The sequence below is a fragment of the Dendropsophus ebraccatus genome, chromosome 2 (genome assembly GCF_027789765.1).
Source record: "Dendropsophus ebraccatus isolate aDenEbr1 chromosome 2, aDenEbr1.pat, whole genome shotgun sequence".
Lineage (NCBI taxonomy): Eukaryota > Metazoa > Chordata > Amphibia > Anura > Hylidae > Dendropsophus > Dendropsophus ebraccatus.
This window is the reverse complement of record NC_091455.1, coordinates 63,954,937-63,973,546: the sequence shown is the minus strand read 5'-3', so window position 1 is coordinate 63,973,546 and position 18,610 is coordinate 63,954,937. Positions and strand designations below refer to the sequence as shown.

At 38.6% G+C, this 18,610-nt stretch overlaps 1 protein-coding gene across 1 annotated transcript in view; it reads right to left on the bottom strand.

Annotated features, from left to right (window-relative positions):
• The window catches only part of CDH2 (cadherin 2), a 231,529-nt gene that overhangs the window by 194,384 nt on the left and 18,535 nt on the right, over positions 1-18,610 (bottom strand). Inside the window, exon 2 of the mRNA XM_069957672.1 lies at positions 4,367-4,478. Within this exon, the coding sequence (XP_069813773.1) occupies positions 4,367-4,478 (112 nt within the window). The remainder of the gene's footprint in view (positions 1-4,366; positions 4,479-18,610) is intronic.

Here is an 18,610-nt window from a genome sequence, read left to right as displayed (position 1 = left end):
GGCAATACAAGTCCCCAACTGGGGACTGGGGATGCCGCTCCAGTCACTGACTGGCTAAGCGGGCTGTCCATCAGCCAGGAAGGGCATTTCCCCCCGAGTCGTGACATCATCACAACTCAGGGGAAAATGCCTCCCGAGGTCAGTGAGGCAGCGTATCGTGGGCACAGGGAGAGATAAGTGATGCTTTATTGTTACTCTCTCCCCTGCCCCTGCCGCCTGTTAAAAATTAGATGGCTTTTATTACTTTACTACTTTCATTTCTGTTAAATAATGCTAAAACATAATTTTCTATTTTCCTCCATTCTGCAGCCTGTGTTCACTATAGTTATGTTCTTCTTTTTATGACAAAAGATGCAAGTAAAAACATTTTAAGCTCCTAACTATTTATGTGTACACAGAATAGGGACAAGACAGGTTTTCTTTTAATAAAACATAAGATCACATCTGTGCCTTCTATTTCAGTGGTTAAGTTTTTGTTTTTAGTTTTTTTGCTTACTATGACTTTTTTTTAATGATTTTTTAATTGCTGAGTTCTTACAAATGCAGTTTTTTTCTCCCAAAATACTTGTAGGGATTTCTCGTAAATATAAAGTGCAAAAAAAATAAATAAATCTGTGTGGTTGGAATATTCTGCTACATGAAAACGGTGGTAAGATTGTTGTCTTTTAAATGAAAGTGAAGTTTCATTAATGCACAGTCTTATAATCGAGCACTATGTCACTTGTGGTCATGAAACAAAATGCTTTTCTGGGCCATTAATGGAGCTTATTACAAAGAAGTGCACTTGCATGGTATTGCCTAATTAAAAAGAATTGGTAATTGACAAAAAAGACCTAAGTTCTATCTACTAATATGGACAAAGTAAAAAGTAAATTAGAATAGACTGTTGCATTAGGATAGAATTATCTATGCTTAATTCCCTAAAAACCTGACAGATCCGGTCTAATTTGAAATTCCCTTCGTTTCCTAAACAGATCACCCTTTATAAATGTATGCATTAAGCGATTAAAGCAGGAGGAGAACTGAGTACCTTAATTCAGAAAACATCTCCGTTCATCATTTCCTCCTGCATTTAAGTTTCAATTACAGTTGAAAAATGCAAAATGCTATGTGAAAATATCATTACTGTGAGCTATAGCTATACACAGTCAAGGTAAATCAAGTCTATAGCTTTTTGTTTCAAGAATCCATTCCTCTGGCACCTTCTCAATCCATCTAGCAAGATTTATATGCAAGATAGGAAACTAAAGGAAGAGAGATTGGTCCTTATAATCTACTTCAAAGCACTGGAAACGGAACCTTTTTATCAGCTCAACTTCATCTAAATTAACTAAGCAGCAACAAGCTCACAGACAAAATACCGGTAATATGTGTGCGCATAATCAAACCATGGAGGGAACCGCCACAGTCCTAAATATGACAGCATGGAACGATCAAACCAGGAAATAAAGGCTGATGATGATGGATGGGTACAGGTCCTATTACACCAAAAGATTATCAGACGTACTTGGCGGATTACCGGCTGTTCCGGCCAAAAATAATTTGGTGTAATATTGCATGTTGAAAGACAAAGATCGTCCGACATGCGCAATGTGTTAAAAATTAGTCCAGCGAGAGGCTGCTGCTTGTCGCTCTGTGTAATAGGAGCAGTGGCAACGGACCACCACTGACTTCAATGGGCAGCCCAGATGATCTAAGGATCAGGATCAATGGGCAGCCACTCCTGCTACTTCTTCCGTGGTTCGCTGGTTGCTGTCTGTGCATTTCATAGCAAAGACAACGAGCGGGGAATAAAGGGCTTCCCTTATATCGTGGCATATTATACAGCCATATTATACATATCATACAACGAACCACGAGAAATCTACTCCTGGTCCATTGGTTTAAACATTTAAGATGGCCATACAAGTTGAATTAACTCCAAATCTTGTAATGTTTATGGTGGCCTTCTTACCTACTCTACCCTGGCAGATGTTAAATTAAATTTCAAAATGTCAACATGCCCAATTATTTACAGCGAATGTAATTAGTAATTTATATCAACAAATAACAGTGTGACACAAGCACCAACAATAATTATTCTGATTTTTTTTTAAAAAAGAAACAGGCCTCATAATGTTTAAGCTGTAAAATGGCCGCCTCTGGCATTTGTAGTCAGATACACTAGGCTTTCAATTTACTCTTCTAAGCTATAAAAGATACAGGACGGGTATAAGGATGCTCAATAAACTCACATCCGCCAAATGTTGTTTTTCTAATCAAAATGAAAAAATAATATTACTAAATAACAAACTAAGCCTTCCTGACATTCTAGATGCGCATAATATATTAGGACATGGTAATGCCAAGGAAATTATATGCAAAACTGTCAAGGATCAATTTACCTCTCTCTTCGTTGCAGGAAATTCCACAAAGTAAGTGAGATATACAAGAATACACGCTAAGGTTCCTACACTTTCATGCACCATATACAACTCTTTGTTGGTATTTAGAGGACCTGTGGCCTATTAGAATTTGATTCCCTGATTATATTGGTGATTTGATTTTGTTTCTACATCCAGTTGTGAAGATATAGGGATTTTACTATTTGGCTGTAAACGTTCACCTACCCCCCAATACTTAACTAAACAGTAACTAATCAGAAAGGAACACAACTCTTGGGCTTAGAAGGACATACATCTTAAATAACAGTTGACCAAAAGTTTGGTCAGCCATCATCTATCTCTACTGATTTCCCCATACACATGACAATGTCAAGGCCAAACATTCATGTTTTGTGATTCGAATGACGAAAAATAAGCCATTGCCAGATAGCTCTGGAGGCAGCTTATCTCTTGGAGAACAAAAGGGTAAGGCAGTTTAAATCTAACCTCTCTTCCGATATCATCCAATAGGGAAGAGTCAGTAGGTCCCCATACACATATACAGACCTCAGAATCATACCCCCTGAAATGTAAACTCCTGCCACCCTGAGCTTAAAGAAGAAGTCTGACAGATCTCTACCTCATTAAAAGTCTGAATTACAGCAACTTCCCTGTTAGCAGTTTAGTTGTTTGGTGTTTTTTAACATTCTGTTATTGTTGGAGAGGAAAATAGCTCTTCAAGAATCACTGGACTTGGGGGGATGGCAAGTGATTATAATCAGTCTGAAAAAGAGCTAATGTGTAAAGCACAGGGAATGAATAAGGTAGAGAGGACTGTGTAAGTCTCTGACATCATCAGAAACAGGAGAGAAGGTGAATCTGATAATATTGATATTTATATAGTGCTAAAATATTCCACAGCACTTCAGTTCTGAAGTACAAATACAGACAAAATAACACATTACAAAATGTTAGGGCCTTACTCATGAGAGCTTACAATCTATGTGCAGAGAGGGTTGAGATTCAGAAGTCAGAAAGTGCTTTATGTATATATTGGTCTAACCAATTCAATGGCTAGTTTATGTGAGCTGCAGTCTCAGAGCCAGTCTCAGTAAAGCTGCCTAGCCTAAATGCTCTTTTATAGAGGAAGATTATCGCTAACTATAACACTTACTCACCCGATAATCAGCCCACGTGAAAGGACCAGCGATCAGTCGACAACTGAGGAAACCCTCACTTGACGGATCTTTTGTGCAGCCGCTAAAACCATCTATATGAATCGCTCCCAATCCCTCCATACACATTTATCTCCCAGAGAACTAAAGTATTAGGAAGGATTGGGTGTATCCTTCTCTCCCCAGCCACAATCGGCAGGTTCAGCTATTATATATTGTATGCAATCACTTTTTACATTAAACTGATCCAAAATAAGCTATTTTGACCATTTCAGGCAGTCACTATTTTAAAAGTGTAAAGGTATGTCTAAAGTGCATACAACAAATTGGTAGATGATCATGTTGGACTTTTCTGACCGGTCATCAGCTAAAAGTACATGTGGATGTTATGACCTGCTAATTGCTGCAACTATTTGTCACATAGTGGTCAAACTTTAAAAAGGTTGTTAATTTTAACTCAGGGGATTCTGAATGATTAGAGCACAGTCTTTTGTTCAAGATCTTAGTCTGTTTTTGACATTGGAGAACAGATGACTGCAAGAAGTCCCAGCAGAAAGACACTTGTAATACAGGGACATTTCTAAAAAGGAATGGTTGTCCAAAGAGGAGAACCCCTTTAATCAACCATTTAAAACCTACTTAAAAAAAATGACACTAACTACATAGCAGTTGGTAACTAGAAAAGAAGAGTCGGGGATATAACTGTAGGAACAGGTTAGCAGTATACACAGTATAGATGCTTTGTAAATGACAAAAACTTGTCATCCAAGAAAATTCTGTAAACCAAAACACTGTAACAAATAGTAAACGTATTCCAGTTGACCTTACCATTTAGGAGAGGCTGCCCTTCACATACGCTCCTGAACACACTAGCGTGATAAACATCCTCAAGAAATCCTGTCTTGCATAATCTGGATCCCCCGAGTGCTTCTGCTGGTCCCTGAAATGTAACAAAATATACCTGTTATATACACACGCACCATTATCAACAGGCATTTCACTCTGCTTTTTAGCTCTCACTCCGTATAAATGACTCGTTTAGGTTCTAAAAGGTTTACAATTAGAAATGTGAGGGCAAAGGGTTAAACTTTTTGATAGCTGGAATGGAAAAGACAAATCCCACGTGTCTGGTAGATCTAAACTCTAAACAATCTTGCTTCTTTTAACAATTGAACTTAGCAGTCGTGGAGCCTTAAGTGGAATCATAGGGGAGAGCAAAACATTCTTCCAGAGGAGATATAGCTAGCAGAAACCATTTTACCATTGAAAACTTATTTTCAGACAAGGATGCTCAAAATGTCAAGAGTGAGAATCTGGACAAGCATCTTAAAACGTTCTCCAAATCGGTAATGAACCAGAGACAGAAGGAAACCTGATTATAGCCTGACATGTATTACTGTAGGCGACATGCAACATATGACCACTTTAGCTTATTTCAATTTAATTTCAAGGCTATATGGAATTTAACTCTTTAGAGGACACCTATAACAATGTTTCTCCAACATTGTGTAAAGAGGAGTAATTTGGGTGCTTTTGTGTTGTTAATAATCAGAAATCTTCGCCATTGTCCCTCATACCTTTCTAAAGCACAAATACACCAGAAAGCGTCTGAAAGAAGATTGGCCTTGGAATAGGGGTTTTGAAAACAGCTAAGAAAGCAATAGCTTTTAATGGATATTTTGTCATTGGATAAACAATAAAGTAGGAAAAGGTTACGTGTGGCACGAAAAGAGCTTAAAATCTTTAGAAAACCTAGCTGCAGGCTTTGTCAATAAAAATGTAATTCAGTCAATGACACCCATACAGCAAGAGGGTGGCAATTTACCGGAGAAGATTTGATGTATAGAAAAAAATAAAAACAGTATGTCCTTGCTTATTAAGGAACAAAATGCTGAATATTTAAAGAATTTCTTGCAATTTGTCAGGAAGATGAGACTGAGAACTGACAGCTCGTCTCTGTCTCTCGCGAGTCTGGAGAAGACCACTTGGTCCTGCCTGCTCTTTGTCACTGGAGGAATGCAGGTGATAGGGCTGAGACTTTCCAGTGACCATACACCAGACAGGAAGCTCACAGGGATAAGGCTGTTTAGACAGTGACCATAATCACTGCACACTGTTCATTTCCATCATGACAAACAAAGAGCTGGAGCCTGTCCAATAACCCTAAAGAAAAACTTCCTATGAGTTTCCTCTATATTTTATCACCTTCTCTTGGGTAAAAGCCACCAGCCTATCACAGCTTCACTGCTAACCAAGACTGACTATTCACTACAATGGCAACCTCACCACTTCTGAGTGATTAACTTTTTATTACTAGTCAAGACAAGCGGAGGAAGATGTGTCATCATCAGACCCTGATGCGTTCATAAACTCCATAACGTAATACAGTGCTAAAGTGAATGGTACACAATAGTGATCAATTATCATGGTACACGCTGACCTTGTACACTGATATTTAATGCTATGGCTACAAGTTAACAGGGTCAAATATAGCTTTTGTCCTAAGTTCCAGAAAATTCAAACTCTAAAACTAGTGAAGAAATGATGATAACTAGGAACATATTACTTATTTTGGGGGGAATTTTTTTTTAAGCCTATTGAACCATAGGACAGGTAGCCACATATTTTAATCTTACATCACAAACTTTTGTGATTCTGAGTATTTTTACATTACACTGAAAGGGCACCATAAATCTGGAATTAGCAAAGATAAGCAGGACCAAACATCAGGTACAAAATGTAAGAAGTAGTTTAACTACTTTATCATTTCAACTCAAAGGGGGACATTTGTAAAGGCTGCGGCCGAGCGTATACCAGGGAGGGGGCGGCAAGGCGTGGCCTCTTCCTGCACCTGATTTATCATGATCTACACCTGCTAGCAGGCATAAATTATCGCGGAAATCTACACCTGGTCAGGAGCAGGTGTACATTTCTGTGCCCACCGTATGGCGTGCGCCTCCTAGTAAATCTGGCGGGACAGTTGGGGGTGGAATGCAATTGTAAAACTTGTGGGACTGTAGTTTTCTTTTATTTCGCTGTACTATATAACTGAAAAACATAAGTTGCTTACTGTTTTGCAAGAACTTTCTAAAATGACCTCTTAGATGTCTTAGATGGAAAACTAAACCACTGAGAAGGCGGGAAGTGTGTAGGACTTACTGGACATTAGTACAATTTCAAAGCTTGCATAGAATGTGTTTCTTGTAAGTGATATAAATGTAAATGCCTCTAGTTACCATCTATAACCGCCTAAAAGACTGACAATGTCATATATAAATGTGCTTAATGATGTCATTGAGATACATGGAAAAAAAAGGCCAACGATCAGCCGACAAACAAGAAACAACTTGATCTTCTGTGCGGGCATATAAATCATCATTGACAGAATATCGCTGAATATCATTCAACAATAATGAAATTAAAGGGCTTGATCATTTGTGTGGCCCAGCCTGCAAAAGATTGAAGACCTGACTAAACAAGTGCATGCAAATTTCTTGGGTCAGGGCTCATTATTACCATGTAAAAGGGCCTTACTGTGAGTATGAGCATCGCTAAATCCGGCAGTAAACATCCCCACACACCCCAAATCCTAATTAAAAATATATGTGCACTATCTGGCATGTACGGCCAGCCTGATGGCCCTTTAACGTGGCACGATTATCGGGTTAATGACCGTTCACAGGAACTCATTCCTAATAATTTCCCTGTGTAAACGGATCAGCCATAAGGCTGATGGAGCTTTGTGAAGGTAAAGGAGCACATGAGTACCCATCATTGTGCTGCTATGGTAATGCCAAAATATTTATTTATGCAATGTAACTGAAAACAAATCAGATCAAAAAATAAAAATAAATAACCAATGACAAAGAAACCATCAAAATCCCACCGTGGTTACTTTAACAACACAATAGATACAAAACATTTTTCTTCACAAGGAAGGTGACTCTAGCTAATACATGACATATTTTTGATGTATTTTTGATGATTAGAACCCCACAGAAAGCACCATAATACCTATTCTGTAAATCCATGCCTTTGGGCTACCATCAGCTATTAGCAGAGCGAGGTCCTATACTGATGCTTCTAAAACCTTGTGTATTCCTTTATTTAGTACAAAGCAGCATAACAGAGCACAGTCATGAGCCTCAAGCAACCACTCTTCTATCTACAACACAAATCACTTTGCCACAGTTACTCGGAGCCTACAACTTCATAATAAGCTTTTTTAATATAGTTTCTGCCCTTCGTATAAACCCAGGAATCTGGCTCCGTGTACATCTATATCATCAAAATCATTACAAAGAGTGAATTTCTTCCAACATTTGAAAGCAGAGGGCATATAGCTTGTTACTATATACTCATAGCTTCACAACAAGGAAGAAAGACTCTTTATAGAACGCGTCGGGGAAAAAAAACACAATTGTGTGTGCCCTTATCTAACAGGTTAAAGTACAAAAAAGCCAAAGAATTAGTTAGTAGGAGCAAGCTGAGCTTAATGCAGACTGGCTTTGCCTTCTCACTGCCAAAGTGGATTTGAGAAGCTCTAGTGGTTAGCTTCCCCACTGGGAATGCATCAAAGAACTGGGATCATGGTGATTAAATTCCACCTGAGAGGAATGTGAGGCCCTACTACATCGAGCAAATGCTAACAATAAGACAAAAGACGACGAGATTTCCAATTCTAGGCAGAAGCTAGCTGGGGCAATGATGATATTAAATTAATGTGAAAGTAATTTCCATGAACAATAAAAAAAAAAGCTTTGAGAAGCACAAGCAAGCCGGATCAAAATGATTAAAAAATACATTCTTCAGTAAGTAAATACGACTAAAAAGTAATTACTTTTATATTACATTTTGTCAGCAACACCTACAGGGGTTATTATCTTTTTTATTGTTGGATTTTCACCACCGGTTATGTACGGTATGTTCACCTAAGGCTCTCGGGAATACAACGGGTGCATTAAAAATAAAAAGGTAATGTAGAGGTAACATATATTTTAAGGCCTGGTCTATTTTGAATGTTCTTACAAATCCCATGTACAATTTTAAGTGTAGCTTCAGGCAAAACTGAACATAGTTTTATGGAAGCTTTACTTAAAGGGGTACTCCGATAAAAAATGTTTTCAAATCAACTATACGTATATAGATTTGTCAGTTATTTCTAAAAATCTCAAGCCTTCTAGTACTTATTAGTTGATGTATGCCCAACAGGATGTGGAGTACTCTTTCCAGTCTGATATAGTACTCTCTGCTGCCACCTCTGTCCACAACAAGAGCTGTACAGAGGAGTAGCAAATGCTTATAGAAAAACATCCCCTGCTTTGGAAAGTTCATATCACAGAAAGCACCCTGTTGGAATGGAAAGAAGCTGATAGATACTGGAAGAATTGAGATTTTTAAATAAAAGTTACTGACATTTTTATAAACATCTGGCACCAGCTGATATGAAAAAAAAGAAACAAGAAAAAAAAAACTATTTTCACCAGAGTATCCCTTAGACCCCAAAGTTTTATGACCAGATTTTCAGTCAAAATCTTTACCTGAATGTCCAAATACTAAAGGCACAGAAAGATAGATATCCAACCTGTCTGGTTCCGATATCACTAAATATAAAACAAGGGGAAAACCAGGGGGAGCCTAGCCACAGTCATAATACTACCAACAGGAATCGGCCATCTAAATTGACAGGTTTATGGCCAGTTTTAGGTCATATTTTCATATGAAACTGATATATATATTCGGATGAGAGCAGCACTACTCAATTCTGCAGTAGTGCCAGCAGACAAGACCGATGATCAGAGGTCCACAGCTATGTAATCTCTTTGACTTTTTTTTTTTTTGGTCACTGTAGAACATGCTACAAAAGTAACAGGGGTTGTTGTGGTGAGAAGTAGGAATCAGCTCACTAGAAACTTCTGAAGAAAAAAAAGTTTTCAGTTTTGTGCATTGAATTTTCCATTGAAAGGGAACAGTGGCACTATTCTTCTCAGAATCAATTATTTCAACATCTCCTTCAGAAGTTTTCTCTTAATAAAATATTTTCTTGAACGTAAATCGTTGTTTGTTGCGTAACCACAATAGGCACATTTCTGGTTCATAGATATGGTGAGCAATTTTTGGTCTACAGACACTTATTTTCTTTATTCCGTTTTTTTCTTCACAGAATTTGCAAATGACTAACCACTGCCATTGTGAATTCATACAATGGCCACAAACACAAAGGCTCATGGGCATAAATAAAAATCTCACTCAATTCCTTTCACTAGCTCTGCTTCCAGTTTTCGGAAAACAAAAGACATCACTATGTCCTCAAACAATCCCTCATTAAGACTTCATAGAGGGAAAAAAAACTTTCAAAAGATAAAACAAAGTCTTGAAAGAATTTCCTATTTCCTGGCTGAGAGTCTTCGAAAACGAGTGGAAATTAAGGTAAACAAGTGCAATAACACAGACTTTATTTGAAGGTTGCAAAACAGCATTGCAAATTTAATAAGCACAAATAAAGGGAAAATAGATTTGACATTTTCCCATACAGTCAGAGGCTAAAAGGAAATTGACAGCAACCAAGACTGCCAAAGACAGATCAACAATACAAATTGTGTCTATTCATTCTTTCAAACAAGTGAACAAGGAGTTTTCAAAAAATGCCTTTTCGATTCCCTTCAGATAATGAATATTAAGTGTCCTGGTTCATTTTTACTTCAAGAAGGGTCAACAATAAAAAGAACACAATACAAAAAAAGATGTTTAAATACAAGATTTGTCCTCTTTGTAGAATTCGTATTCGCAATAGTAACTATAATGTAACAGCGTTATTCTTTAAAGAGCAATTCTACGTAAGTATTAAAAAAATGGTATCATCCAAAATAAGACTCTAAATATTGGGGAGGCCATAGAGTAATAAGGAGCGGACAGAACTCATGTAATGAGTGTAAAAATGGCCAGGCCAGGAGACTTGGGAATTAGGTGCCCTGGTGCACCAGCCTCAAGTGTCAAGGTCACAGAAGTTGCCTTTAGGGATAGAATTATATATCCATGCTAAGTGGTTTCCCTTGCACAAAAACCTGACATCACTGTCATTCTCACCCAAAATCTTTCAATTGTGCAGAAATCTAGTCTGCAGTCAGATTAATATGAAGTGTCCACCCTGTTTAAAACAGTCTAGGACCGGGAATGTAACATATTATTACGCTTCATTAGCACAGTACAGCCATTACAAAAAAACAGAGGCAAAACTAGGCAACCAAAAGCAAACAACACAAGATATGATATACAGTGTCAACTGTATCGAATTAAGATAAAAGGAGCTAAAGCAGTAGCAGTATTTATTGTGACCTGTAGGCCAGGAGGCCAATACGACAACCATTAAGTAGCCAGTTTTAGACATTTTTATTCCGCTCAAAATACCTATAGTATATTCCAAAAAGAAGCTCCAAAAATGTGCTCAGAATTAATCACTACATAACCAATTTATTTGAAAACTATATATATATATATATATAATCTCTTACTATTCTATAATTTTCTAAATATATTCTACAATATTCTAAAATATTTCTATATTTTTCATGTTCTACTTTGGTCATAGTAGGTTGTGAAGGTCATATAAGATCACCAGCTAATTTTCTTCAATATAAAATTTTTTATTAAAATATTTAAATATATTGTTTTCCGTGAAAGAAGCCCTTCACTTCATAAGAAAAATCACAACATAACTGTTGAATAAATTTAAGCAACAGCACAAAACCTCTTTATGCCAGGCCACTTCACCGGCCCGCAAATTTAAGCCACAGTATCAATTGTACCTTTGGCAACAGTTAAATTTAAGGATTTACTAAACTAGTATGTGCTTATCTTTATAACAGCTTTTCTGGAAGAGAGGATGGTGTTTGGAGGACGGTGAAAAAAAATCTAACAGTCTACAACGAGAACAATGAATTGTACAGCAGTGTCCAATAACCCTCCATTGGCAACTGCCATTAGTTCTGACCCCAGTGGAGACCGAAGTAGAGTGACCACACATAAATCACTATATTTTATTTTCTTTTGTACTTGAAACTTTTGAGTCGCTTGTGGCATTGAAAAACTCTGCAAGACATCTAGGAGAAGTGTACAGAAAACACTGCATGCACATCACTGACAGCATCTCTGCATTAGTGGGCCCGAACATACAGAGCTAGAAGTGCACTTTGTAGAATGGATAGAAGCTGCACTGCCGAGATAAGTAGACCAAGCGCCATGACCAGGAGTTATACAGGAGTCATGGTACAGAATGTTAGTTCTTAAAATTTATAAAAAGACAAAAACAGGGAGAAAACGATTTGATGATAGTAGCAACTACTGACTTACAAAGAAAGTCATATACAATTTAATCTGGGATTTACATTCTTCACTATAAACCACCCTTTCACTTTATATTTCTATTAGGAACAGGATTTGAGTCAGCATGATTAAGTTTATAAAAAAAATAATACTTGAATATAAATTGGTAATGCGTCAGATTTATAAATGTAGCGCAGTCTGTGTGATAAATTTGTCGCATATGAAAACTGTCTTTTCTAAGTTTAGACCAATTATTACTTTTTTTAAAAGTGTGCCAGAATTTAGAGCTGGATTTTTTTGGACATAAAGTTACAGACCTTAGGTCACGCACCCATTTTTATCAATGCCATGCCCCTTCTTGGACCCGACAGAGACTAATGCCACCTTCACATGTCAGGAAAATCTAGCTGGATTTCTAACCTGTCCTATATAGTTCTATATTAAAGAACATATCCTATATATAGAATTCCGTCACGGATATCCCTATAGAAGTTTATGGTAGTGTCTGGAATTTCGGATACTACAATACATTTTTTTCCTGATCAGAAAATCCTGATGACCTGCGGATCAGGATTTCCTGACAGTAAAAACTGACACGGATGTGTCAATGCATAATAAGGCCCTCTTTGCATGTTAGAAAATCTGTCCAGATTTCTTATCAGTAAATCCAGACAGGTTTCCTGACCCATATGGGACACTGTCAGGATTTTTTGTTTCACAAAATAGGTCAGGATCTTTTAGATCATGTCCTATTTTCTTCTGGAATTTCGACACGGATGTCCCACAGAACTCTATGTGGGCACCTGTAATCCCAAATGCTTTGCTTGGCAGCACCCAGACAAATGCCACCACATGCCGACGCTGGCCCATTACATGTACACGTTACTAATCGGGGGTGGAGAAAAGTTCTGTGTTAATGCCAGTAGACTCTGTGTGGTCGTTGCCTAACCAATTAAACAATGTAAAATAAATGCATTAAAATGCGGATTGAGTTCCAAGGGACACATGTCATTTGGAGCTATGTAAGAGGCAAATGGAGGAACCTGCATTGCTAAATTTATAGATTGCAGAGGCCCTGGGCCACATACTGAATGCAAGTTTGTATTGATTTCATTAAACTTGGAACCTTCAGCATCCACACTCCATCTAAAGCATCTATCTTATTTTCTAGAGACTTTTTTTTGTGTCATGTATGAAACCCAAGCATTGTTCATAGCTGTCAGGAGTGTTACAATTAAAGGGGTAAATGACTTTTATTAACCTCTTAACAAACACTGATACAGCTTTTTACAGCAATGTTTCGGCTGGTTCTCAGCCTTTCTCAAGCGTATCAGAACCCCAGCAGCAAAGAACTGAGGTGTGGCTGCAAGAGAGTAATACTTACCTTCTATGGCAGCCTTGGTCTCTCTCTGCCTCAGGCAGACTCAAAGCGGCACTATCAGCAGGTTCTGCCCAATGAAGCTGCTGATATGGCCCAGAGGTTCTTTACCTGATGACTGCAGGGCTGTGAATCATTCTATGCTCCTAGAGCCCCTATGCTAATTAGCTCGCACCAGCTCTCCTCGTCAAACCCGCCCTCTCCCGTGCCACCCACTCCCGTGCTGTCTACTATGCATAGTGGGCAGGCCCGAAGCAACCCCCTCAGCCAGCCCCGCAACGCCCTCTCCTGTGCCGCCCACTATGCATATTCATATATGCATAGTTAGCGGTACGGGAGGGGGCAGGCTGGGCAGCCTGCTGATAGTGCCGCATTAATCAGAAGAACATTGATCTGACTGCAGAAGCATAGCATTAATCAGTATATGAAATCCAATTATTGCATGTTATAGCCCCCTTTTCTAAAAACAAAACAAAAAAAGTGTTAATTTTAAAAAATAGTAAAAACAGAACTGCATTTTTATTTGTAATTACAATTGTGGCCCATAAATACTTTATTTTTAATGTTTTTGCAGTTATTTAAAATGTCTAGTTGTCCCACAAACAATATGCCCTAATATGTCTCAAATTTGCCAAAAATTTCATACGGGAGAAGGGGGTTAAAAATTTTTAAAAATAACATTCGCTGTATCTACAGGAAGTGATGTTTGCTTTCTAGTCTGTCACAGTGCTCTCTGCTGCCATCTCTGCCATGTCAGGAACTGTCTAAAGAAGGGAAGGTTTTATAGGAGGATTTGCTACTGCTCTGGATACTTCCTGTCACGGACAGAGGTGGTAGCAGAGAGTTAGCACTGTGCCAGACTGAAAAGAATACACCACTTCCTGCAGGACATAAAGCAGCTGATAAGTACTGGAAGACTTGAGATTTTTAAGTAGAAGTATTTTACAAATCTGTATAACTTTCTAATGCTAGTTGATTGTAAAATCATTTTCTCCGGAGTACCCCTTTAAGACAAGTTTAGGTTTCTGCCTGATTTAGCTGCAGACTGAAATCACTAATAAAAAGAAACATTCACTTAAAACACATCTACGGAAAACAAATATACTGTACAAGTGATGAGAGTTTCACATGAAGGCGCAATAGGTTTCTATGTAATTGCAGTAACTGCAGACCTCCGCTCACGCTGTTCATTCATTATCTAAATAAGTGAAATGAAAACAGTTTTAAAATAAATCAAAGAGGTTTTAAATCAGAGAAGCAAATGCCGCTTATCTTCAATAATTTGTGCGGTACGTTCATTAAGAGTGCTTTGCAGTAACTAATATGTAGGTGTAGGGCTGCTTCTCATTTTATCCAGCAGCAAATCCTACTGTGCTATTTATCGCTAATTCATGGATAAATCCTGTTACCTTAGCACCAATCTCCAATGGGTTTAAGCCTCCACACAATTTTCATTAAATCAAAGTAATTAGACCAAAATATATAATAATAAGAAGCACAGAAAGACAATTATTAAAAAAAGAAAATGTATTGATTCCACAGATCAGGCTCCGCCAGCTTCTAAATAGGAGGCTAAGGAGACTCAGGGCCCTATTACACGGAGTGATCAGGCCAATTCGGCCGATTATCGCTCTGTGTAAAAGAGACAACGATTAGCCAATGAAACGATCATCAGCTGATCAATTCTTTAGGTCCATACCTAAAATCGACGGGCACACATCACTCAGTATAATAGCAATGCACGGCCAACGGCTGATGATTATATTATAACAAAGTATTTACTTACCTTACCAAGGTGTCCTCAGGCCTCCCCCGGTCTCTGCAGCTGCAGCTCTGCCTTCTGTTCCTTTCTGTTCAGGTCTCTGCACTGGCTCGGACAGTCCCTGGCTGTGGGCGTCTCTCAGTGATTGGCTGAGCAGTCTGTCAGTGCGGAGATCAGGACGGAAGGGAACAGATGGCAGAGCTGCAGCTGCAGAGACCGGGGAAGGCCCAATGACACAGGGGGAACGTGGTAAGGTAAGTAAATCCTTTATTATTTTACACTAAAACCGAGGGCTGCACAAACATCGCTAACGATGTCTGTGCATCCCTTGCTGCACGATAGTCGGCCTGTGCAATTTATCAGTAAACTAGCGCCGAACTAGCAGATCAGCCCTCTTGGCACTGTGTGATAGTCCAGTGTAATAGGACCTTTATATGTGGTGATTATTGGCTAAACACACCAACTATTGCCCCATGTAAGCGGCGATCAGCCAAAGAACTAGCACCTCCTAAAAATTATTGCTGATCATCCCCTATCCCACTGCATGAACAAGATACGTGCAGGCAACAATGATGCTACCAGATCGGTGTTTGTATCAGACATGGGTCTGCCCCTAAAGAAGGACCCTTACCTGCAAATTTTGTCACACTTGATGGAATAGCACAAACAACACATAACATGGCTCACTGGACCCTGTTATGAGTTAATAGTATCCAACACCAACAATGTAAATTTTCATTGCACGAACCTTTTGTTTAACATGAGTTTTCCACTGTGCCTATCACTTATGTGTATGGGGAGGACGGGAGAGATAACTGTACATTACAGGCATGGTGTGGCACGAGGAAGGAGTACATAATGCATCTCACAAATACAACAGACTACTGTTCACAACCACCAGCACAAAGCACAGTGTGAGCCTATGTCCCCACATTGTATTTTTTTGGCCGTTTGACGGCCATCTTTTTGAGGCCAAATAACGGACGTTATTTTATAATGACAGACATAATTTGTATAATCACACTGTAGTTAAAAAATAATGGCCTCAAAATGATGGGTGTCCTAAAAGTTAGCTGTCAAATAGCCAAAAAAAGACGAGAAGTGTGAGAACACAAGAGAAAAGTGTGAGAACACAACCTGATACTGCAGATCTGTGACAGGAAACGCTAAATTTGTTAAACAATTGCGCTCTTACACCCATCGACTTATTATACAGTGTCCTGGGATCAGGCACCATTTTTCTGACAGGTTCCCCTGGGCACCACAATCGCCCAGATCACAGCACTTAGATTTTCAAGCCAAGCATCAGAGGCCGTTGACTATAATCTGGCCTTCTTGGTTAATAACCTCTTGATGGCAGATACTCCTTGGAGTCTGTCTATCACACTGTCTGGTATATCTCTTGAAAAAAGCATCTTCTCCAAGTGTTCAAAAGAGAAACTTACAGAACAGGTCTCACTGATTCTTCCAGTGTTCCTGACATATGCAGAAAATTAAAATGAGTGAAGACAGCCAATACACTGTAAAATGCACAAACAACATCTGCTTTCCTTCACATCCACATTACCAGCTGAAAATTAAAAATAGGCGCAAAACTATTTATGTTCTGTCTCGGTTTACCATACTCTAGGCTCATTCTAATGCATGCAAGAGGGGTCCGCAACACAGTAAAAGCCATTTTGAATCCTGAACTATTATTACTAGAGGATTTATTAAAAAAAAACAAAAAAAAACACTATTTCGCTGAGAAAACGCTATTGTAAATTAAAGAGCTAGCTGGTCAAGAAGAGGCGCCACTAACATCTTTTAAGGAGACAGATAGGCCTCAATAGAAATAGCTCTGAAAAGATAGGCACTGCTAGTAAGCTTTTAATGAATTATTAATAACAATGGAAAGCACAAAGAAAAACAGAAGACATGGTAAAACATACAGCTGGTTCTCAGCCATGCCACTGCAGAGTCAAGTAAACATATAAATACATAAATGTATAAGCAAAACATCGCTGTACTAGCTACACAGCTACACAGAGCCGTTACTTTTACACTGGAAATACCAAGCTATTCGAATGCATATACTTGTTATCCACTGAAAAAAATCTTAAGAAAAAAAAAAAAAGGCCTTGAAGAAGTAATCCTGGGCATAGGATGTATTCTCTGGAACTTTATGAATGTCACAGTAAAATTGGCCACACACAGAACAGGAGCACAGCCTTTAGCTTAAACCTAATGACTGAATATCCGTCTGCTCCATTTAGAGTTTTCAAAAAAAATACAGTTTATGTGGCTAGCAACAACTATTGATTCCTATCTAATAAAATGAAGTGATGGGATTTCCCAAGCTTCCTGGGGGTCCAACCTCAGGGACCTTCATTGATCCTATTTTTCCCTGCAGAGTGGTGTTACCGGAATGGAGTGGTGCGGTAATCCCCCTATTTTATCAGGACTGGTAGAGTCTAAGAGGTCGACCCCTACCCATTATAAAGTGATGGCATATGTTAGCCATCACTTGATGGGATAGAAAACCCCTTTAAATGCAGCAAATAACCGTTTTATATGTTAAGGCTGGTTTCACACGCTGTAACTGTGCGGCTGTATTTTTTATGCGGCTGTAAATGTGCGGGTGAAACTACGGCCGTGGGAAAAAATAGACATGCGGCTCAAAACATACGGTCATTTACTTGGAAATCTGGTTCAACTAAAAATAACAAATAAAATGTTAAGAAAGTGATGGAAACACCTCTGGATGCATCTGGGAAAGCAGGGAACACAGTTTACATGAATCGCTATTACCGGGGTTTGCGATCCTCTGCACTATAGCCGATGTCTCTCATGGTTAATATATTGAATTAATAAAACACATTTTCTGTCTAATAAAGTCCCTTTTATTGTTCAATAATTAAATGTAAACGATTCCATCATTTTGCAATTAAATATACTGTTAAAATAAATATATATATAAATAAATGTATATTTATATATATATTTATTTTTTGACAGTATATTTAATTGCACAATGATGGATTCGTTAGAATTAAATTATTGAACAAAGAAACTGTATTTATTTAAACGAAAATGTGTTTTATTCATTAAATATTAATTAGTACAGGAAGCACTATAAGCCGGTAATTCATATGCCGGCAATAGAGCATTCTGTACTAATCATCACTTTACTTTAATGAAAACATCAAATGTTTCTTCTAATTATGTTATGACAATAACATTATTAGAAGAAACATTTAGAATTATATGTGCGCTCAGCTGATTGGCTGATCGGCTGAGCGCACATATAATGAGCCGGTCCGCAGCACACTGACTTCATTGTGCTGCGGACCAGCGAAGAGGACACATCGGGGTGGGTATAGAGCTCTCCCCACCCCCTCCCCGGCACTGCACCCCTCCCAGCAAGGAAGGGGGGTCACTTAACCCCTTCCTTGCTGGGATGGGTGCAGTCTGACATCAGTCTGGCCCCCCGGGGGTTAAGGGGGATGCAGTACATCCTCCCTTAACCCCTTGGGGGTCAGACTGTAAGCAGCGATCTGTAAAGATGCTGCATACTGTAAGGAGCACAACACCGCTCACAATGATGGGTGTTGTGCTCCTGTTTGTGTGT